General features: G+C 40.3%; 1 protein-coding gene across 4 annotated transcripts in view; it reads left to right on the top strand.

Moving 5' to 3' along the window:
- The window catches only part of HERC3 (HECT and RLD domain containing E3 ubiquitin protein ligase 3), a 112,082-nt gene that overhangs the window by 4,756 nt on the left and 84,144 nt on the right, over nucleotides 1-23,182 (top strand). For all 4 annotated transcript variants that reach the window (XM_045473159.1, XM_045473188.1, XM_045473178.1 and 1 more), the window contains exon 3: nucleotides 8,498-8,765. In XM_045473159.1, coding sequence (XP_045329115.1) covers nucleotides 8,540-8,765 — 226 coding nt within the window. In that variant the 5' untranslated portion in view covers nucleotides 8,498-8,539. The remainder of the gene's footprint in view (nucleotides 1-8,497; nucleotides 8,766-23,182) is intronic.

Genomic DNA, 23,182 nt, shown 5'->3' with positions numbered 1-23,182 from the left:
CATTGCATAAAGTTCAGTTTTTGGGTTTCACTCTATCTTTGTGTCTCCAGTTCTCAGCATCGTGCAGGAGCACCGTAGATGCTTGGTGAGTTGGACAGCGTTGGTCATAGGCGTAGGAGCAAAATTGCTGTGCTGTGGGCTATTCACATCTTCACCTTCACTAGATAATGCCAACTTGTTTTCCGAAGTGGTTATGCCAATTTACACTCCCACCAGCTGTAAGAGTCCTGGTTGCTCCATATTTTTGACTTGACACTCACACTTTTCAGTTCTTGCCAGGCTGGTCAAATGTCTTTTGAAGGCAGCCCACAGCTTAAACACACTGTGGAGAGATCATTGTTCTGGTTTCATGAAACCCCACCACCAAGTAATGAAGAAGGCACCACCTATAATAGGCTCAGCAGGGAGGAGTAGAAATGTTTCCTGTGTTGGCTAAAAGAGAGAACCAAAGCTCAGCTGAAGTGAAGGGGAGAGAGAAAACAGCAAGGAGTGGATTCACATTATTGAAAACTTCTTTTTGCTTTCTGTGCCATTTCTGTCTGGTAGTAATATTTTTTACATTCACCAGAGTGAATTTTCTTTGTTACTGGCATTTGAATTTTGGCTCCAAATTTTTTTAAAGCTTGGATTTGGGGAGGGCCTGTAGAGCACTGAAGCCTTGGGCATTGCCTTTTCCTGCTATTGAAAAAGACTCCCCTTCTCCCTGTACACCATTTAGGAAATGGCTTCTAAGCTTATTTCAAAGGCAGCTTATCCATCTTATAAATGAGATTACAAGTCCTGCCGAGTGTTATTTAGGTTTCAGTGACTTTCAGACAAGGAATAAGAATCAGTCGTTAGGCTGCTGTGGGCATAGTCTGATTAATAAGACAAAGTTTAGGAATTGTAGATTATCTTTTAGCATTCAACTTGCTAGGACTGATAAAAAGAGCTTTATATACTCTCCTGCCCTACGCAGAATTTAAAAAACTTTCTCCTAGCAACCTCGAATCCCCTTCATGGAAGTTATGACAGATGGCGGTAGTGGTGCTTTGCTATAGCACAGATTTGGAGGAACATAGCTCATGCTAACCACAGGGAGGAAGAAAGGAGTCATTCCCCCAGCCTCTTTTGGGAATTGTCCTGTTGGCTGTGGTCTCGGGAAGAGCACTAGGACTAGGGAGTAGCAGTGATACAGCAGTTGACATTTATTGGTCACTTAGTACTTTATAGGGGCATCATGCTAAGCACTCGTTCTTTTCCCCATTTTAGAGACAGGAAACAGTGGCTAAATATCTTCCCCAACGTTTCAGAGCTAGCATGTGGTTAATTCAGGCTTGAACTTTAGTCCTTTTGACCCTTAAATAAACCCTGATGAGATTATCCTGAATCTTTTACCAAAAATAGATGAGGAGAAGGGCTGGGAAAAGTACCAGGTGTGCCATTGAAGGAACAGAACGTCTTTCTTCTTTTGCTTTGTGATGGGAAAGTAAGGCAGGAAAAGGAGGGGCTGGGACTGAAGTGGCTGGTGTTAGGTTCTGAACTAGAGTGCAGTCCTGTGTTCTTCTGCAGCATCTTTCATAATTTTGTGTTCTGTAAGGAAGGAAAAGATTCTACTCCTCTAGGAGCAAGGGAGAGACAGTGAGTGAGGAAAAATGGGTAGAAGGACCTGGGAGAGCAGAATGCCATTGATGAACATGGCTGAACATAAACCTTAAATTCATGGATGCCAGTTGCTACCAGATTTTGTTTAAGTTTATTTAGGGGCACCTGGGTGACTCAGTTGGCCAGGCCAACTATCCAACTCTTGATTTCAGCTCAGATCATGATCTCACAGTTTGTGAGATTGAGCCCTGCGTGGAGCGCTGCATTGACAACATGGAGCCTGCCTGAGATTCTCTCTCTCTTTCTGTGCCTGCTGCTCTCTTTTTCTCAAAATAAATAAATGGAGCGGGGGAGGGGCAGAGAAAGAGGAGAGAGAGAATCACAAGCAGGCTTCATGCTGACAGGGACTCGATCTTACAAACCATGAGATCATGACCTGAGCCAAAATCAAGAGTCAGATGCTTAAGTGACTGAGCCTGCAAAGTGTCCCATTTTTTTTTTTTTTTTTTAAAGGAGATAGAGGTTTATCGAATATACCACAAGGGAGCAGCAGACAGGACAGCAAAGGAGAGACTGTCTTCTATTTGCTACTAGATTTGGGGGTCCTTCTAGAATGTACTTTTAAGTGAAAGCTGTATTAATAGCTGCTTCTCTTCACTGCATTGAACTCCTCTCCTGCAAGCTAGATGATTTTAGGGCCTCCTGCTATATGGTTTTGGCAGAACACCATGATGACCTAGATCACATTTCTAATTAGGGTTGTTAAATACATTTTATTTGTGGTTGCTATTTCATTACTTCTCTTAGTAAGTAGTTTTTATTTGGCTACTTGAAGATTCCATTACTATAGCTCAGGTGGGAAGGATTTTTGAAGCTTTTTTGAACAATAGTTCTATTTGTCTCTTTTGAAATAAATGGTAGTTAAATCAGGATGAGGCCATACATTCGGCTGCTTATTCAGGCTTGTAGTTGGCCAAAGCACCTGGAGTTCAGCTGACTCTTAAGGACTGACTCATGCTAAACAGACTTATAAGAAGCTGATATACTCAGGATGCCAAATTAATAATGAGAAGTAGAAATTCCAAGAAGGCTGGGACTTTTGGGTCAGCCTGTCACAGTGTTCTGTACCCATAGTAGAAGCTGCCTTGGAAACCAAGTTATTTAAGGTTGCTTGTTAATCATGGAATCTAAGCAAGGCAAGTGGCTGAGTGAATTTAATGACTAATGTAACACAGTCTGATCTACCTACCTCCACTATTCAGCAGTGATTACTTAGCATTTCAAATAGGTTGACTGGTAGTGGTACCCTTTCTCTCTGGACAGTGCTGGAGACATTGGGAAGTTCTGACCCTATGGCTGTCTGTTTTCTAGGTTCCTTATTATATGGCAGACTCTGGGCTGAAACCCTAATTCGCCAGTTACCTAGTTGTGTGATTTAGTCAAGTCACTTCACTCTGTCTCACTGTCTTTTTCTTTTCCCTTATGCTTCTCTCTTTTTTTTTTTTTTGTTTTGGTTCCACTTTTTTTCATCTGGAAATTAGACATGATAATAGCACCCACCTTACAGAGGTTTAAATGAGTTAATATCTGTGAAGCACATAGAAAAAGTGCCAGACATAGAGTAAGCTCAAATTAAGTCTTATCTGCTGTTATTCTTAATAATGTAATTATTAATATGATCAGTCAGGAGGTTTTTTTTAATATCAAATGATAGAAATCCATATCAACAATATTAAACAAATAAAAAAGGGAGACTCCAGCCTAGATAGCGTTGAGTTTCATTATTCACGGTAGTTCTATGAAGTTGCTGCAAATGCTGTTAGTGAATACTGAGCTACTGCCTCTATAGAAATACAGGGTTAGTTAGGTTCTTGCTTAGAGTCTCTGGTCAACCAATCAGTGTATAATCTTTTTTTGTGTGTGTTTATGTATATTTCTGTTTAGACACCTAGTTTAATATACATTTCTTACAAATGATTAATTGTATGCAGTATTTCTTTATGCTCTAACACTAGTCAAGAGGATTTTTAACATTTTTCTGACCCTCAGTAAGTGACAGTATATTTCTTTGGTTATCAGCTTTTTAGCAGTGCTGTCCACCACGCACTGTAATCATCTCTGAATCCACAGATTCAGCTATTTTGAACATCTTTTCTGTAGCTTCTTTATGCCGTACAGATGTTACTTTAGCACTTTCCAGAGTTGCTGCATGTATAGATCAGTGAATTTCTTCTTCCCTTTTTTAGATATATCCTATTATTGATTCATTAACATTGAACTCACAGCCAGTAGCACTATAACTCACGTGTGACTGAAGCTCGTCCAACACATGTATTTTCTCTGTGAGACACAGCACAGCTTTGTTGTACTTAGGAACACTAGAGATAGCACTTTAGCACCAGGCCCAGGGGCATAGCAAAATCACCAACAAAAATGTAGAAACCTGGGGGCACCTGGGTGGCACCTGTTAGTCGGTTAGGCGTCTGACTTCGGCTCAGGTCATGATCTCGTGGTTCATGAGTTCAAGCCCCACCTCAGGCTCTGTGCTGACAGCTCAGAGCCTGGAGCCTGCTTCAGATTCTGTCTCCCTCTCTCTCTGCCCCTCCCCCACTCATGCTCTCCCTCTCTCTCTTTCAAAAATAAATAAACACTTAAATATTTTTTTAAAATATAGAAACATGTAGACTGCAGAAAGACCACTTTTTTACAGAATGAGAACATCATTTTGTTTGACTTTGGCTGGGAAAGTGCATGTAGGGATGACTCAAATTTTTCCTCTCTTTGCATATGTCTGGGAATGACTGAGAAATGACCCAAGTATTGCTTTTGGGTTACAAATAAATTTTAGTGAGTAAATTCACAAGTATGGAGTTCACAAACAATGAAGTACAGCTATCGTTAGGGAGAGTGAAGATAGTAGTGCTGGCACCAGACAAGAGGGGATCCAAGGCTAAGTACCGTTACTAGGACCCTTTCTGTCCTTTGTCTTTGAAACTTTATAGCTGGTAGAATCATAATGTCTTTTTTTTTTTTCAACTCTATTTTGATTTTTAAAAAATTATCTTTATTTTAATTTTTTAAAGTTTATTTACTTTGAGAGAGAGAGCAAACGGGAAGGGCAGAGAGAGATGGAGAGAGAGCAGGCTCTGTGTGTTGGCAGCACAGAGTCCAATAAGGGGCTCTATTCCACGTAGCCATGAGATCATGACCTGAGCTGAAACCAAGAGTTGGATGCTTAACCAACTGAGCCACCCAGGCACCCTGAGTCATAATGGCTTATAGGTGTCCTCATGTGGCAGGGCACATAGCTTCCAGCAGCCTCAGTTGTCCTTCAGAGGCAAAAGGCAGCCTTCCTTCAGAGCTCTGGTGAGCTTACTGGGGAAGGACTCTGGCCCCCCTGGGAGTGTGAACCTATCCCTGAGCCAATCACAATGGCTTAGGAGGTGTTCTCTGATTGGTTTGCTGTGGGTCATGTCCTGTGGCTTAGGGGTGGGATTCTCTGACTGGCTTGGTGTGGCTCATGTGTATGGCTTGTGGCAGGGGTGGAGGGGGGGGTTGGGGAGCGGGTATTCTTTGAATGCCTTGGCCAGGGTCATGCTTACCCTTGTGCCAGAGAGGGGAGAGTTTGTTACTAGATAAAGAGGGGCTTCAGGACATGGGTAAAAAAGCAGTTGGTGCCACTCTTGAGTTGCAGCTTTCTTTTACATGAAGTACATTTTAGCTATGCCCCCTCCCCCTGTTTTACTGACGAGTAGTGTTTCTTTTATGAATATACTGCAATCTGTTTATCCATCCTCCTGTTGATGGACATGTGGGTTGTTGCCATTTTTGTTTACTATGAATAAAGCTGCTGTGAGCGTTGTTTATGGATCTTTTTGCAGACATACAATCATAGCTTCTTGATGTCATATTTTTAGACACACTGTTTGTACTTGGCTGGTTAACGGGATGGCTTAATGCTACAGCTGCCTAATCTCAGCCATTATCTCTTAATTCTGACTAGTTTCACGCTCAGAGGGCAGTTTTATTTTCAACTTTACTGGGCATCCTGTATTGTATACTGACTACCGTTAGTCATTCTGCAAGTAATTTTTGTGTTCTTGCTCCTGTAGGTGACCTATAAATCAGCTTGGGTGGCAGTTGTAGCCTAGTAGATGAGACTGTGGACACTGGCATCAGGCCTAGATTCATAGCCTGGTTCCTACTTCTTGTAGCTGTGTGACCTTGGGCGTGCTTCTCAATCTCTCTGAAGCTTGCTTTATCTGAAAATGAAGCTAAAAATAGTACTTATGGCACAAGGTTGTTGTGAAGATGAAATGAGATAATAATATAAAATGCTTATTAGCACAGTGACGGTTGTATGCTGCTCCTGTAATCATTGGTAGGTGGCGGGAAAGGACAAATTCATGAAACATTCAAAATGAAGAAGTTAGTTGGGAATATTAAATTATGAAAAGATTATGTGCTCTTGCTGGTCTTTTAAAATGTATATCTTACTCCCCTGCCCCAGTTTGCATTTTCTCTCTCCTCCTGTGTAATTAACTCAAAGAATAACATTTAAGCTTAATATCCTTTTAGTTCTAGAGTCTAGACAAGGAGTAAGAATCTTGGGAAGAAACAGAACTATTTGGTTAAGAAAGCAATTTCAGTCTTACATTTTATTTTCGGTTTTCCATACTTTTCCTGAAAGCCTTAAGAATTTAAAGAGTAAGTCAGGTAACATTACCATAGGTAGTCAAAAAATATTCTATTGTATGGAAATACCACATTTTATTTATCCATTCATCAACTGATGGGTGTTTGGGTTTATTTCTTCTTTTTGGTATTATGAATAATGCTGCTATGAATATTCATATACAAATTTTTGTGTGGATGCATATTTGCAATTCTCTTGGATACCTAGGAGTGAAATTGCCAGATCATATGATAGTTATACGTTCAGTCTTTTGATGAAGTGCCAGAATGTTTTCCAAAGTATCTGTACCATTTTACATTCCCACCAGCAATGTAGAGGTCTCCAGTTTCTATACATCCTCACCAACATTTGTTATTAACTGCCCTTTTTGATTATAGCCATCCTGGTGAGTGTGAACTGGGAGAGAGGGATGAGATTTTGTTTTTGTTTGTATGAAAGGGAAACATAAATTTCTAAAAGGTAGTGAAACTTTGGGCTGGAGTCAGCAGTAATCAGCCAAAAGTTGATTGAGAAGCTGCCAACTCAAAGAGATATGCTATACTGTGTGGTCTTTGTTTAAGGCAGTTAAATTCTGGCTGAGGAGTTAAGTTATAAGATACTGAGAAAGTCTCCAAGGCAGTATAGTAGATGTGTCAGAGGGATGCAGGCTAACTGTGGCTGGAATGGTCCCCAGAGGCTTTCAGGTAGAAAGTGAAGCTTGACTCTGAGCCAGAAGGATGTGTAAGAAGAAATGGCAGAGAAGATAACCTTTTCCCCTCCATTTTTCATTTTTGTTTCAAGTGGTGAATTATTACTATCCAAGCTAACAATAGACTACCTAAAGGGGTTAATTAGTTAAAAAAATTTTTTAATGAAATAGGCAGGGGCACCTTGGTGGCTCATTTGGTTAATTGCCAGGCTCTTGGTTTCGGCTCAGGTCATGATCTCGTGGTTCATGAGTTCAAGCCCTGCATCAGGCTCTGCTCTGACAGTGTGGAGCCTGCTTGGAATATTCTCTGTCTCTGTCTCTCTCTGTCTTTCTCTTTCTTTCTCTCAAAATAAATAAACTTAAAAAAAAATGAAATAAGAAGAAAATTCAAAAGGTGCAAGGAGAAAGGACACGATGAAGTTGTGAGGGTAACTTCCAGATATTTATTGCCATAATGGTTTGCAAAATTGTTTTAGCCAGTCTCCTCTCCTGTACTCGGAGTTTCTCATCAGTGATCTAAAAATCACATTGTGTCAGTGTTCACTATTCATAAATACAAAATTTGTTTAGAAATATTTTTTTGAACTCTTAATAAAACACAAAAATAGCATCATTATTATGAACATTTTCAGTGATATTACGTTATCATTTTGACATGCAAGGTATCTGAAGAATATTAAGGGGAGTGTTAGTATTTATTTAATTTTTTTAATGTCTGTTTATTTTTGAGAGAGAGAGAGAGAGATGGAGGGGCAGAGAAAGAGAGAGAAAGGGAGACACAGAATCTGAAGCAGGCTCCAGGCTCTGAGCTGTCAGCACAGAGCCCAACATGGGGCTCGAACCCATGAACCGTGAGATCATGACCTGAACCAAAGTCGGACGCTTAACCGACTAAGGCACGTAGGTGCCCCAGTTTATTTTTATTTATTAGAGTTTATTTATTTATTTTGAATGAGAGAGAGTACATCCTCCAGGGGAGTGTTATTTATGTATTTATTTTTTCATTGATTATACTTACTACTTCAAAGTGATTTCCTTGGGGTTCCTAGTGGCTTAGTTGTTTAAGTGTCCAACTCGTTTTTTTTTTTAATTTTTTTTAACATTTATTTATTTTGAGACAGAGAGAGAGACAGAGCATGAACGGGGGAGGGGCAGAGAGAGAGGGAGACACAGAATCAGAAGCAGGCTCCAGGCTCTGAGCCATCAGCCCAGAGCCCGACGCGGGGCTCGAACTCACGGACCACGAGATCGTGACCTGAGCTGAAGTCGGACACTCAACCGACTGAGCCACCCAGGCGCCCCATCCAACTCTTGATTTAAGGTCAGGTCATGATCTCTCAGTTCTTGGGGTCAAGCCCTTCCTTGGGCTCTGCACTGACATTGTGGAGCTTGCTTGGGATTCTCCCCACCCCTCCACTGCACGTGCATGCATATGTACACACACTCTGTCTCCCAAAATAAATAAGCTTTAATAAATAAATAAAAGTGATTTTCTCTGACTTTTTTTTTTTTTTAACCTTGTTTTACAGAACTCTTTTCTCGGCTACATGACTCCCTGAAGGATAAGAACAATGTTATGTTGGGGATATTGGTCTCTGGGCCAACCTGGGATCAGCACCAACTTGCAAGGGATTGTGGCTGAGCCACAGGTGTGTGGATTCATATCAGATAGAAGCGTCAAGGAAGTGGCCTGTGGAGGAAACCACTCCGTGTTCTTGCTGGAGGATGGGGAAGTTTACACGTGTGGTTTGAACACCAAGGGGCAGCTGGGCCACGAGAGGGAAGGAAATCAGCCCGGTGAGTACACCTAGTCTGCCTTGATGATTGGTGAGGAAAGGCTGAGGAAAGGGGGAGAGCTGGTGGAAGATTTTTGAGTGTTTATCTTTCAAGAGGCTCTGACTGGGTGCAGGGGTCTACTGTTTGGAACTTTTGTGTTTAATTCAAGTCTTTGAACAAAAAGCCAGACTTTTCCTTTTTCCTCTTATTAGTTGAATATGTAATATCACTGACTGGGGGAGAGAGGTTGACTAATTTAGAGTTAAAGAAATAGATTTTCCCCAGTGATTGAATGCTAAGACATTTTGATCGTTTTGTGGATTTGTAATCCTCATACACTCAATATCAGAAATATTTTCACCTAATTTTTTTTTTTCCTAATTGCATGTTCATTGTTTATTTTGGCCACATGCTTTTGTTTAGCATTTTGGGCTAAGTGCTGTGCTAGTTGTGAGTAGATAGATAAGTGGGAGGTAGTGATGATGTGGCTCTAGGGATCCTCTGTGGAAGGATGTCTGAAGTAAGTCAAAGAGTATGCTGGAGGGAATTGGGGAGTGGGATTCATTCCTTCTGCCTTTGGGGGTCAAGGAGGAAGCATGAGTAAGACTTCAAGTGTGTGTGTATTAATGTGGCAGGAACATTAAGCTTATTGCACACACCTGAGTGTACCTAGTCATTTTTATTTATTTTTTTAAAAAGCATGGGTATCAAGGTGCAGTCCACTGTTCAGGGAATGTTCAATAGTACGGCAAGACTGGTGATAGAGGGTAAAAGGTGCTGTGCATATTTAAAGTCCGTTTGTTTGAATTACTTTTCTTCCTACCTTTTTTGTGTAAGGTTGACCTTCAGTATACATGTAGTGTGAATCTATGACGTACCTTCTCAATGTTGGATTTTGGAGTAGAAGTGATGATGTTTAAGTGAGTCTCCTTGTGGTGAGAAATGGTAAGATAGGGTCTTCAATTGTGACCATGTTGTGTGTTTTTACACTAACATGGGCATATGTCATTTTGTTTGTTACTATCTTTTTTTATTCAATCCAAATCAAGTGAGGCTACCTACCGAAGTTTCATTAAAGAAGAGCCTTGCTGTTTTTTCTAGATGATTTTATCTAGGAAGGTGTTCGTGTTCATCTAGGAAGGTCAGTTTGGCATTAGGATGAGCTAAATTTTTTCTGTGACACACTGTCTCCCTTCTTTCTCATATTTATTGTCTCCGATAGCAAGTGGCTGTGTTCCGTAGTTCACCTGTCCGAATGTCAGTATTAATTTATAAATTAATAATGTTGATCATTGGATAAAGGGCTATCAGGCTGGTCTTAAGGAAGGAAAATTACGAAGTATGTGAAGTATGATATGTGGGCTCCTTCCCTGTTCTTTGCTCCAGGTTCCTTCATTGGAGCCCTCCCTCAGATGTCCCACCAGGCCTGCTCCCTGGAGCAAATCCTAATGTTTTAGTCAGGGGTTTTCTAACATGAGGGCCCTGGACTCTTGGGATTTCACAGAAAGAGTTTCAGCATGGGCCATGTGTATTTACATGTGCAATGCACCTGATACTACAGGTTTTCAAATGTAAGTAGATTCTATTCATTAAAATAAAATTTTAGTAATGGTGCAACCAATTCATAATTGAGTTAGTAAATCCTATCCATTATGTGTTTTACCAAATAATATGAAAGTATAATATGTAGGAAGGTTTTTGATTTCTAAAAAAAATTTTTTTTTTTTTTGGAAAAGATTAAAAACCAAGATCTTTCCCTTTCTCCTGTTAAAACTCACTTGAGTCTTACATAAAACCCGTACTCTTGCTCCGTTGCCCCCAATGAGAGCCAGTATCTAACAGTTAATGCCTAGAGAGGGATTAATGGCAAGTCACAGTCCAACAGCTTGGTCTTTCCCATGGGAATGTGTACACTCAACCAGGACTTAGAGACATGTAAGACCTACTTCATACCTATAGTCCTTAAAGGATTTGTACTCACCCTGGCCAGTCTTTGAAGGAAGATGAGGAGGAGATCTTTCCAGTACTGCAGAGAGAACACAGGGTGAACCTTGGAGTCAGACAAACCTAGTGCAGGTGTTACTCATCTCTGATTGTATGTCTGAGCCTCAATTCCCTTTCCTATGAAAGGGGACTTCCTGTCCTAGTGTAGCTCTTGATGCAGTAGATTCGAATTGTAAAGACGACTCTGCAAAGCTACCTATGACCTGTGAATCTGCCCTGCCCAGACCCTCCTGTCTGTCTGCTCTGTGACTCTGCCTTCTGTGGCAGCCTCCTTGGACACCTTTGTTTTAGAACCTGAGGTGAAAGGATTCAACCAGGGGTCGCACCTGAGAAAGGAAACAAAGAGCTTACAGTACAAGGATAGCAAAGACCTGTGGGAGGCACCATGGTGAACACATCTGAGTGCAATGTGGCATTGTTCCAGTGGAGCCTTCTGACACAGCTCTATAGAGTTAGTGGTGGGAGGTTTGTGGGCTCTGCGAGTGAGTGAACAGGAGCAGTCACAGCTTCTGCCTGCATACCCAGTCAGGCCAACGCCTCGGCCTGCAACTGTTCCCTGTAGGCAAGGCTGAGTGATTGAAAGAGACTTGAGCCAGAGGTGCCTCAAGAAGGCTTTTGGATTCCACCACAGAACCCAGCCCATGCTTGTAATCTAAATTTGTAATAAGCAAGGCTGTAGTGTAAATTACAATAGATTCCAGAAATTTCTGTTGTTGGCTAAGCTTGTCTGTTAATTATAAACTCCATAGCAGCTGTGGAATAGTGCCTCTTTGAATGGAAAGATAATGTGGGTGGGCACCTCCCTCTCTTTAACTTTTTTCTTTGGTAGGTGGGTTCTAAATTGGGGACCATTTGGGTTTATTTTTAATGAGTGGGAAAAAGAGAATGAGCTTGTTTTCTCTGTGTGTTTATTGAGAACTGTGACCTGGAGAGCTGCTAGGCATGGGGCGGGTAGGGGTAGTTAGTGACAGACAGACCCTGTTTCAGGGCGCCTGTGCTGGCCCTGGCCTGCAGGAATGTTATCCCCAAATAACCCCTGTGGTGTTTGGGAAGGGAATTGATAGCAGACCACTTCCTCAGGATGCTTCTGGGGGCAGTGGGTGGGTTTGTGATTTTAAATCGGTATCATTGCCCAGACCAAGGGTGTGAAAGGCTAAAAAGAGCGAGGGGAAGGAAAGATGGAAGAAGATGGGGTAGGGGATACACTGTGATGAAACTCTTCTGTTAGAACATGTTTCCTTGAGTCTGTCCTGCCAATTGATCAATTTATACATGTTGTCTAACTGGCATGGTTAAAAAGTACACACATTTATTTTTATGGAGGACTCCTGTACCTGTGACATAGCAGTGGTATAAAGCACACACACAATGATTTTAAAGAGTTTTTTTTCTCCTTGAGAACATCTAATAGTTTCCTATTGCTTTTGCGGTTCCTGATGCTGCTGTGCTTTTCTTGTACTCTCATTTCTTCTTAGTTCTGCCCTTATGTGACCAACTTTGTGTGTGTTTGTGTGTGATGGGGAGAGGGCGGTTCAAGGATTCATCAAATACTGAAACTCCTTGTTATTAAAGGCCTCATATTTTCCCAGTGTGTTGGGCAGCTTGGGGTTCTAGCTTAGGTATGTCACTGACTCATTCATTTGTGTGTTGGCCAAAGGCAAAGAGCCCTATGATTCCCAGAAGCATTTTTTGTGGGCACAGTATCAAAGCTTCATCTAAACTCAGTGTCCAGATTTTTTTTTTTTTTAAGTGTTGGATTGGAGCACCTGGGTGGCTCAGTTGGCTCAGATCATGATCTCATGGTTTGTGGGTTCCAGCCCCTCATTGGACTCTATGCTGACAGTGTGGAGCCTGGAGCCTGCTTCAGATCCCTGTCTCCCTCTCTGCCCCTCCCCTGCTTGCTCTCTCTCTCTCTCTCAAAAGTAAACATTAAAAAAAATTTTTTTTTAAGTGTTGGATTGTAACTGTTTTGCATATTCCTCTTCCATATGACTTTTCTGGCCTTCATTCTCCCTATTACATGATGATGTAAATCTTACCTCTCCCCCAAAATCAGGGATAGTTTCAGTGACAAGGGCATCGTAGGATTATTACTAACTGATTTCCTCATTTTTTTGCCCATGAATTCATCTCATAATTTCCTGAAACCTAGAGTTACAGAGCTACATTATAGGAAGATTTGTGTGCCTCCCCTCCTTTTTAATTTTTTTTTTTTTTAAAGAGGAAGCAAACATGAGTTTTTCCTCCTAAATTACGTTTCTTTTAATTAATGGTTTTTTGTAAGTAAAGCTACTAAGCTGTACCTGAACATTAAGCACATCTTGAAATATTTTATTAAACTAAAATAGAAACTGGTTGCCCATAGAAAAAAAAATTCAAGAATCTTAGTTTACTGTGCTTCTCTTATTTCTACCCAGCCACATTGTCAGCACTGTATTCTTCAGGTAATCCACAAGTCTCCTTTCCCCATGTATACTCTGAATTTTCCTATTGGGATTTTAGCCCAAGCTAATCCTTGTGTTATTAGGGATGTCTGAATTTATAGAAACCTCTTCTAACCTTTCTTCCTATTTGAGTAGGCAAGAACTGTGATAGGTACAATTATTTAATCTAACTTGACTATGTTAAAATTTTAAAATTCTGCATTGACATCTCAGGAAACCTTTTCATAGCAAACCTCAAGGATAACCATTTGTAAGCAGACTCAATATTTTTGTGCAACCCTGTTTGATTCATATCTATGATTGGTTCCTTTTCCTTCCTCCTCACTTAGTTTCTCCCTTTCTTTCAGGTAATTTAATCCGATTCACATTCACACTTTGTATTCAACCTAAGCATTTCCATAACGTCCATCACCATATGTAACAGCTCTCCCGCTGTTTGATAAATGAGGTTTATAAAGCAGAATATTTCAAAAGCAGCAATTCCCAGGGCTGTGGTTGCTGCTAACCCTGGTAGAAGTAACACTTTCAGCGAGCTTATCGAGTTGCTCGAGGGCATCTGAAGGACACAGTAACTCTGTCATGTTAATCAGCTTTTGCCAAAAAGCAAACTAGCTGAGCTGAAAGGATATTGAAGACATCTTATAATGACTTCCTATTATTGAAGTGCATATTTCTGTGGGCATACTCTGATATAAAAGGCAGAAAGTGCCATAGGAAATGTTCCGATCTCAACATTGGACTGTTTGGAGCCCCATCCTTTCCTCATTAGGAGTGGCAGGTGGTCCAGGAGGCTGCACAGCCCTTTCTGATGATGATGATGACAAAGGTAGTAATCAAACCCTATGGAATGTGATGACTTCTTTTTAGCTGAGTGGACGGCTTTCTAGTTCAAGAGGTTTGGAGTTCAGGAGCCAATATTAATAATTTTATTTCCTGGTATGGTTAATCAAAAGTTACTTTTTCCTGTCTGTACTCAGACTACTTTCTTTAAAGATTCTTGAAAGTTTTAGAAAGTTTTTAAAGATCTTGAAAGTTTTAGAAAGTCTTATTTATAAGCATATTCTTTAATGTGAGGTGTTATTTGTGACTTGTAAAAATTTGCAGTGTTACTTTTAAGTAATTAGCGCAGTGGTTTGCATCGTGATACAAGAGACTCCCTTCATTTGTTAATTGTAGGAGTGGTTAACTATAGATACTATAATCGCTTTCTATGTGCTTGACATTTTTAAGCTGACTAATTCTCATGACAGTTCTGTAAAGTAGGTCAGTATTATCATTCCAGGTATATATAAAAGAGAACAGGAAAGGGAGTTGAGTTTCAGTTTTGCTTGTGTGCTGACAGTTTGGTTTTACTAATCCTAGATTTTTGTCGATGGACATCTTTTTAACCTCAGGCTGATTGGAAAGGCACAACAGAATTTTATTCTCAGAACTGTTTTTCTTGTTAACATTTAATTTCCACTCATTCCGTACAAAAGAAATAAAAAGGATGTACACTTGGTCACTGAGAAACTTGTATTCTTTAATTTACTGGTTGAATAACCAGATATTGTCAAGGTGTTTTGATTAAAGATATGGAGAAATAATTCCCTTTTCATCTTTAAAATCATCAGATGACTGTCAGCTTGTTCTTTTATACTCTTCTGGGTGCCAGGTAATCTGGGGGAAAAGACACATGATCGTTCATATCTCAGGCAGATATATATTGCCTTGCAATTTGCCTCTTGTTCTTTGTTCCTTTATTTCCTCAAATTATTTATTTCTTATTCAGTCACTGAGCAGATATTTACAGAGTGACTGGACTACTAGGTTCCTCATTTGTTGTAGTTATTGTTGGAACACGATGCATTTAGTGCAAATCCTATCCTTTGGGAGTTTATAGGCTAGGAGGGAATGTAAGATGTGTTTCTGTAAGGATTACATAATACAGCTCACCATGTGCTGAGCAAGTGATCAGGGTTCTAAATGTGTCAAAATAAGAGTTGTAGTGAAGAGTTAGGTCTAAGTCAGGTTACCGACAGTACTAAATTCAGATTTCTAACAAATGGCATCTTTTACAACCACACACATATCAAGTTCATGTTTATCTTAGGATTGTGAGCTTGTGGGAGAAGTGAAAGCTAGCATTTCAGAGAAGGGGCAGCTTTGGTAATGGTGTCATTCTCCAGGGATTTCCCATGTTTTCAGTGGGTTAAGTCCACCCTTTGGTTCTGAATTTTTGTGTTGCAGTAACAATTTTGTCATTTGGCAGTTTTGATCATCTCTTGTATACCTTGGTGATCTGCGATCTTCATAGATCTAGGAATGATAAAATGTTTTTAAGAAATTTATCAGTCTGGATGGTGTATGTCTCTTCAGCTGGTATTTTACAGTTCTTCAGGAGCTACCAGAATCTGAGTAAATGCACTTTCATAGCATGTAATGTTGAAATCTTTGGTAACTCTCCAACAGATAGACTGTCTCATATCCTTGCAGACTTTGAATCAGGTTTTGACTCATTTTAAGACATGTATTGTAATTTCTATTATAATTATTAAATGACTCATAACAGTTGAAATTGTTATTCTGAGTGATTTTCATTTGGAGTGTTAGCTAATTATGGAGGCAGCATAGTGAATAAGAGCATGGATTCAGGAGCTAGACTTCCTGTATTGTTATTCTGGCTCTGCCACTCACTGATTGTGTGATTCTGGGAAGGTTGCTTAACCTCTCTGTGTCTCAGTTTTGTTAGTTGTGAAACATGGATAATAATATCTACAAATTAGGATTTTTGTGAGGATACAGTAAGTTGTATCTTGGGTTTTTGGAATAATGTCTGGCCCAAAGTAAGCACTCAGTTAGTGCTACCAGTAGTAACAGTAGTATTGTAGTAGTATGTGTTAACATCTTCCATTACATTTTTTTTGATCCTACTATTCCAGCATATTAAATTAATAAATTCATTATATATGTATATATTATATATATAATAAATTCATTATATATTATATATATATATATTTTGATCATTTTTATAGGTTCCCTTAACACTATAGGATCTGATGAATGGTCTTTGCATACAGGGGAGGGAGATGATATAAGCTAGGGTCATTAAGAGAGACTTCACATGTTATGTGAGTTCTAAAGGATGGTCTGTTTCTTGATCTTTAGTTTTTTGGCGACTTTCACCTTATTGGTCCCAAGAAAAACATTTTGCATATATTGGGCACTCTGTAAAAATGGGTTATCCACATATGGACATTCATGTATATATGTAATCTTTATGCCATGGTTAACATTGCCTCCAGCATTCTGGTCCAAAATTGCAAAGAGAAGTGAAGCAAAATAGGCATCTGTGGACATTATAGTACACCAAGGGCTTCTTTATGATGCTTCTGGAGGACTTGAAGTGGTTTGGCGACAGTTAGTGGGGTGATTTGATCTTGCCACAGGTTCAGAAAATAGAGTACAATCAATTTATGCTGAGCCCAGCTGAATTCTGTGTGTGATTACTTTAGTTTTCCTTTTAGCTTTGATGGGCGTGCATCTTTGGGCAGGGATCTAAATGACCTGAAGGAAGGTTAAGTGGTTTTCCTTTCTGCATTCTGCAATCACCTAAGAAGAAATCACTTTGGAGTCTGAACCTGTCTAATCCCTGCTTTTGTTTTCCCCCTCCTAAATGGGCCTATATTAGGATGCTCTCAGCTGTAAGTAACAGAATACTAAAATACGGCAGGAACAGTGAGTAAAACTGCGTATCTCTTTATAGAGGTCTAGGATTGGTTAAATCAGTGGCATAACGACATTATCAAGGACGTAGGTGCTTCCCATCTTTCTGTTCTGCCTTCATCATTTTGTTGTCTTTCTTCCTTGGGCGTGTCCCTTCCTAGTCACAAGGTAACCGCCACAGTTCCAGGCATCACATTCTCACACAGCTGTATTCAAAGGCAGACAGGAAGGAGAGTTTTCTTGTGTGTCATTTTTTAAAATGGGGAAAACCTTGCCTAGGAGCCCCCTCGTATATCCTCTTTTGCCTCACTGGCCAGGCCTGGGTTACCGTAGACCAGTCACTGGTGTGCCTGAGTAAGTGAAGTAGGAAATATCTGTCTGGCACAGTCAAGGGTCATCTCCTAGGACTGGGGAGGGGCCTAGCAGCCCTAAGAGTTCTGGTGCAAGGAAGAAGTGGGTGATGGCTGATAGGTAAGCAACACACAGTGTCTTCCGCGAGGTTGGTTTCATATTGTGTGCATACTGGTGGGATCTTTGACACCTTAAAGTGGAGTTATGGAGTTTTATTTTTGTTCCATATTATAATCTATAGTTCCCTTTATGGAATCAATAGCAATACCTTAACATCAGCTTTTATAACAACTGATGGCTGCCCTTATGGGGCAATGACTTTATGATGTTTATGGTATATGATATGGAATTGTGTATTTTTTTAAAATGTATTTTTTCATGTTTGTTTATTTTTGAGAGAGAGAGAGCGAGCAAGCATGAGCTCGGGAGGGGCAGAGAGAGAAGGGGCAGAGGATCTAAAGTGTGTTCTTCACTGACAGCAGAGACCCTGATGCGGAGCTTGAATTCACAAACCATGAGATCATGACCTGAGCCGAAGTTGGATGCTTAACCAACTGAGCCACCCGGGTGCCCCAGGAATTAGTATCTTATTCATCTTTGTATTTCATTGCGAAGCACAGTGTAGTAGGCACATAGTGTAGGAAATATGGTGAATAAAATGTCTCTTAGGCTTTACTGTTTTGTTGCTTTTCCATGTACTGTATGGGTTCTGGGAGATTTCTGGGGTTAGGTCAACAAAGATCACAGTGGTCTTTAAAGAAAATCACAGAATTTTAAGGATGGAGGATAAAAGAGTGACTTGAGTGATAACTATTCCATTTATGAGGCTTCACAGAACAAACAGTGGGTTTAGTATCACACAGCAGAACTTCTCTAAAGGGAGCTTTAGTAGACTTGGCAACTTCAGCTCAGTAAACTTTATCACTTTTACCCATTTTTAATCAGACTGCAAAAATCTTGAATGTCTTGAGAGCATTGCCTTTAGCAAATAGTATCACCTGGGCCATGAATCAGGTGTTCATTTATTAGCAGTCCTCCTGCATTTAACTGTCAAACTAATATAAAGTCATGAAATGAGGCAGACACTAAAATACACCGTTTCCAGTGTCTTTCAGCCCTTACCACCGTACCTTTTCCTGGCAGTAAGTAAATTTCTAGGTGAGTAAGAATATCCATTTGTTAATACAATTGATACAAATACCTTCCAGTAACAGGAGGCTTTAAAACAATTATTTTTAATGTTTATTTTTGAGAGAGCACAAGCGGGGCAGGGCAGAGAGAGGGGTACAGAGGATCCAGAGCCAGCTCTGCGCTGACAGCAGTGAGCCTGATGTAGGGCTTGAACTTGTGAACCATGAGGTCATGACCTGAGCTGAAGTTGGACACTCAACCGATTGAGCCACCCATGTGGGTGAGTTTATGTATAAGGCAGTGGTGGATGGATGGGAGTGGAATTTTGTAGTGATGTGGAGATTTATGCTTCTTGCCAATTCTCTAGCTCACTGATATGGTTGTAAGATTTCTTGGGTCTGATTTAGAGTCTGCATTTATTCCTAGGTGCTTTACCAGCAAGGTTTGCTTTGCCACTATGCTGTTTTTTTGGATGCCAAAATTAGCCTATTATGTTGAAAGTTTAATTTTCTTTCTTGTGATATTTTTCTCCTTTGATACTCTATCAGGTATTGAAATGAAAACATTTGCAGTGGGCTCAGACTTCCAAAGGAATATGATTTACCTCATTAAAATTTGAGAGTGAGAACTTTCCATGAGGTCTAGTCACAATAGCATCTCAGCCTGTCAGCTATTTGGGGAGTTGTTCATACTGCTAGGAGGAGAGTTATAAGGCTGTATCTTTTCTTTTTTTCCTTAATGCAACTACAATAACATTGACTATATTTCCTGTGCTGTGCTTTTCATCCCCATGACTTATACATTCTGAAACTGGAAATCTGTAGCTCCTACTCCCCTTCACCCATTCTGCCCATCCCCCCAACCCCTTTCTCTCTGGCAACCACCTGTATTCATGGGTCAGTTTCTGCTTTTTTACTTGTTTATTCATTTGTGTTTCTGATTCTACATATAAGTGAAATATATGGTATTTGTCTTTCTCTGACTTATTTCACTTAGTATAGTATGCTCTAAATCCATCCATGTTATCACAAATGACAGGATCTTATTCTTTTCTTATGGCTGAATCATATTTCACTGTATGCATATACCAATTTTCTTTTTTTTTAAACAATTTTTTTAATATTTATTTTTGAGAGAGAGAGAGAGAGAGAGAGAGAGAGAGAGATGAGCGGGGGAGGGACAGAGAGAGAGAGGGAGACACAGAATCCAAAGCAGACCCCAGGCTCTGAGCTGTCAGCACAGAGCCTGATGTAGGACTCAAACCCATAAACTGCGAGATCATGACCTGAGCCAAAGTCGGATGCTCAACTGACTGAGCCACCCAGGTGCCCCATATACCACATCTTCTTTATCCATTCATCTATCGATGGACACTTAGGTTGCTTACATATTGTGGCTATTGTAAATAATGCTGCAGTAGACATAGGGGTGCATATCTTTGTAATTAGTGTTTTTGTTTTCTTTCACTACCCAGTAGTGAAATTACTAGGTTGTATGGAATTGCTGTTTTTAATTTTTTGAAATGCCTCCATACCATTTTCCATACTGGCTACACCAGTTTAGAGCTCTTTCTCCTCCCCCCCCCCCACCTCTTTTCAAAGTAATATTAATGAGAGCTTGCAGAGAGTCCTTAAAAATTTAAAGAACCTGTTTCCCACTTTGCATAGATTTGTGGTCGGTGTACTTTATCAAGTGAAAAGGATCATTTATTGGTTTGGAATTGGCCTAGTGCTGTATGAATAGTGCTGATCATGGTTAAATAGATTGTGCTGAGTGAGACAGCAGGTTCTACATTCTGCATGTACTCAGAGTCTGTGGGGCGCAGGAATGGGGCGGGGAGGTGGAGAGTGGGGGCCCATTATGCCTTTAGGCGCAAGTCGCCTGGTTTCCTTTAAGGAGGTGAAGGCCGCTGGTGGGCCATCCTGGGTCTTCTCCAAGCCCAACTAGAAGTAAGAATACTGGCAACCAGGAGAAGAGAAAGGAAAGACAGGAAAAGTGGAGATAGCAGTCATGCTGAGCTCACCAGGAGGCACAAGTTAAGTGTTCTTTTTTTCTTCATATGGAGAAAAGAAGGCAGAGGTAATTATGGAGTGTTTTTATTTACTGTGAACTAGCACATGATAGAGATACCCCAAACCAGCTAGTCATGAATGAGAAATTGGAAGTTTTTCTGTGATGTTTTTATGAGTATTACCCTATGCTTTACCCATCTTACTGTTTTTCATTCTTCACTGAGGGTAGTTTCTGAAGCACAAAAGCTTTGGTGAATATGTTTAGTATTTGCACTGTGGAGATGTTAGTAGTAAACAGTATATAGGCATTCTGGCGATTTCATGCTCTCCTGTTGGTCACTGGGTATAATTTAGATTGACTAGATGCCTGTCTCCTTTCTTCTTTAATATTCTAGCTTTAATATAAAGCTTCCTTGGCTAGTCTTATAGGGAGGATGACTCATCTTTAGGTTTTCTAAATAGCGACTTTTTATATTTCTAGACCCAGTGTTGACTAGGAAGGGGTGAGCCAAGTCCCAGAGATCAGTGAAGGGATAGGTCTCTCTTCCCCTGCCCCTGTTTTTCTGTTTCTGTGTCTCTCACTCAAACACACACACACACACACACACACACACACACACACACACACACACACCAGCAGACATAGGTTGAATGAAGGGAGGGTTCCAGTACACTTCACCCAGGATAGGGCAAGGCCATTGGACCCATAGAATTTCTTTCTCTTATCATTTTATGAGCTCAAGAAAAAATCAAACTCTTATTCCATCTCCTCACTGCCCATCCCTTTAGTTTTTTAAAAATTTTTTTAATGTTTATTTATTTTTGAGAGATACAGACAGAGTGTGAGTTGGGGAGGGGCAGAGAGAGAGAGAAAGAGACAGAATCTGAAGAGGCTTCAGGCTCTGAGCTGTCAGCACAGAGCCCGATGTGGGGCTCGAACTCACAAGCCGTGAGATCATGACCTGAGCTGAAGTCGGACGCTTAACTGACTGAGCCACCCAGGCGCCCCTGCCCATCCCTTTATTAAATCACTGTATGAATTACCATTTAACTGCCTTGATTTAGATATTTGGGTCAGAAAAACACTGTTTTCAAGTTTGTCCACAGTTTTAATGAACCATTAACTCTGGCAGTGTTCCAGCCACACACAGCTGTCTCGAGACCTGAGGACTGACCCTCTAGTGTCCAGCGGGGGAGCTTCAGGCTTTAGTGCATGTGGATGAAACCAACCAGGGAAAGCTCTGTGACAGGAAGGGCTGGAGGGAGCCAAAGACTTAAATGAATTCTTTTCTGTTCCACCGTGGGTGCCTCCTCTCTGTCCCTTGCTTGGACTGAGTGTCATCATGATCAGGCCAGAGCTGCAAATCAAGAAGAAGCCATTGGTCTTTTTTCACTTCTTTTGTTCCTCTTCCTTTACTGCATTCTTGATTCTGAATTTTGTACATCACTGTTTGTTTAATTTGTATATTTATATTAAGGACTAGGGCACTTTGACTTTCTTTATGCTTTAATACAGAATTTATTTCTGGTGAGGATTGCATGGCTGCCCAGGTGAGTCAGGCATATGCTACCAAGGCATTTCAGTGGGAAAGGACGGTTCACTTGATAAATGGAATTGTTAGAGTTGGCCGTTTACCTGCAAATAGACCTAGACCCCATAGCTCACTCCATATTCAAAAGTAACTTCCAGATGTATGAAGGACATAAATGTGAAAAGTAAAACTGCAAAAACAATAGGAAAAAAATCAGGGGAATGTGTTTAGAAGCTTGATACAGGCGGTCCAGGAGCCATAAAGGATAATGATTGGCAGGTTTGCATTAAATTACATTTTTTCTGTGATACAAGGCATTCATGAACAAAACCTAAAGATGAGTCTAGGTTGGGAGAAATAGTGCCATGAATTACCAGATAAAGGCTTCATATCTCAAATATACCAGGGCATCTTCAAGTTGATTAGAAAAAGATAAGCAACCCTGTAATGAAATGGACATTTTACAGAAGAGTACTTACAAATAGCCAATATGTGAAAGGAAATGAAAATTAAAATGAGATACCATTTTTTTCGTCTGTTTGATTGGCAAAAAATTTCAGAGAGTAATAATATTCGCTGCTCACTGGTACTGAAAAATGGGCAGTCATACGCTGATTGAGGAAGTATGAGCAGCTACAATCCTTTCTGTAAATCACCTGGCTGTATTTAGTAAAATTTAAAATGGTTATACCTTTTGAATAAGCGGTTCTATTTTTAAGCTTCCTTACACAAATAAAAATGTTAATATATAGCAGAAGGAAATATTTCTAAGGATGCTTACTGCAGCAGCGTTTTCAGTGGCAAAGTAATGGAAACAGCTTACTCATCCTCTAGGGAAGAGGTTGAATAAATATAACGGACAGTCAGAAGATAAAGCTTTAAGTACCATCTTTTATGCTGTTGACTCACAAATTATTTCCAGCCTTAACTTCACCGAATCCCAGGCTTGGTATCCATTTAAAATCTCTACTTGGATGTGTAATTGGCATCTTAAGTTTAACATATACCAAGCCAAACCTGATATTTCTTTTAAACCTGTTCTCCACCCCTTTTTCTCTTATTTTGTAAATGGCAGTACCAGCCGTCAGGTCACAAACCTTGAAGCCATCCTGGAACCCACCCTTTTAACTTTACTACCCTGTGAATTCCACCACCCCCCCCCCCCGCAACCCCACCCCAACCCTGCTATTTTCCTTCCCCACTTTGTTTTTCTTCATAGTTTAGGCCTGTCTCATATACTGCATTCTCTCTTTGTC

Source organism: Leopardus geoffroyi, chromosome B1 (assembly GCF_018350155.1).
Source record: "Leopardus geoffroyi isolate Oge1 chromosome B1, O.geoffroyi_Oge1_pat1.0, whole genome shotgun sequence".
NCBI lineage: Eukaryota > Metazoa > Chordata > Mammalia > Carnivora > Felidae > Leopardus > Leopardus geoffroyi.
Note: the sequence above shows the minus strand (reverse complement) of the source record. Positions and strands in the feature narration are given on the sequence as shown.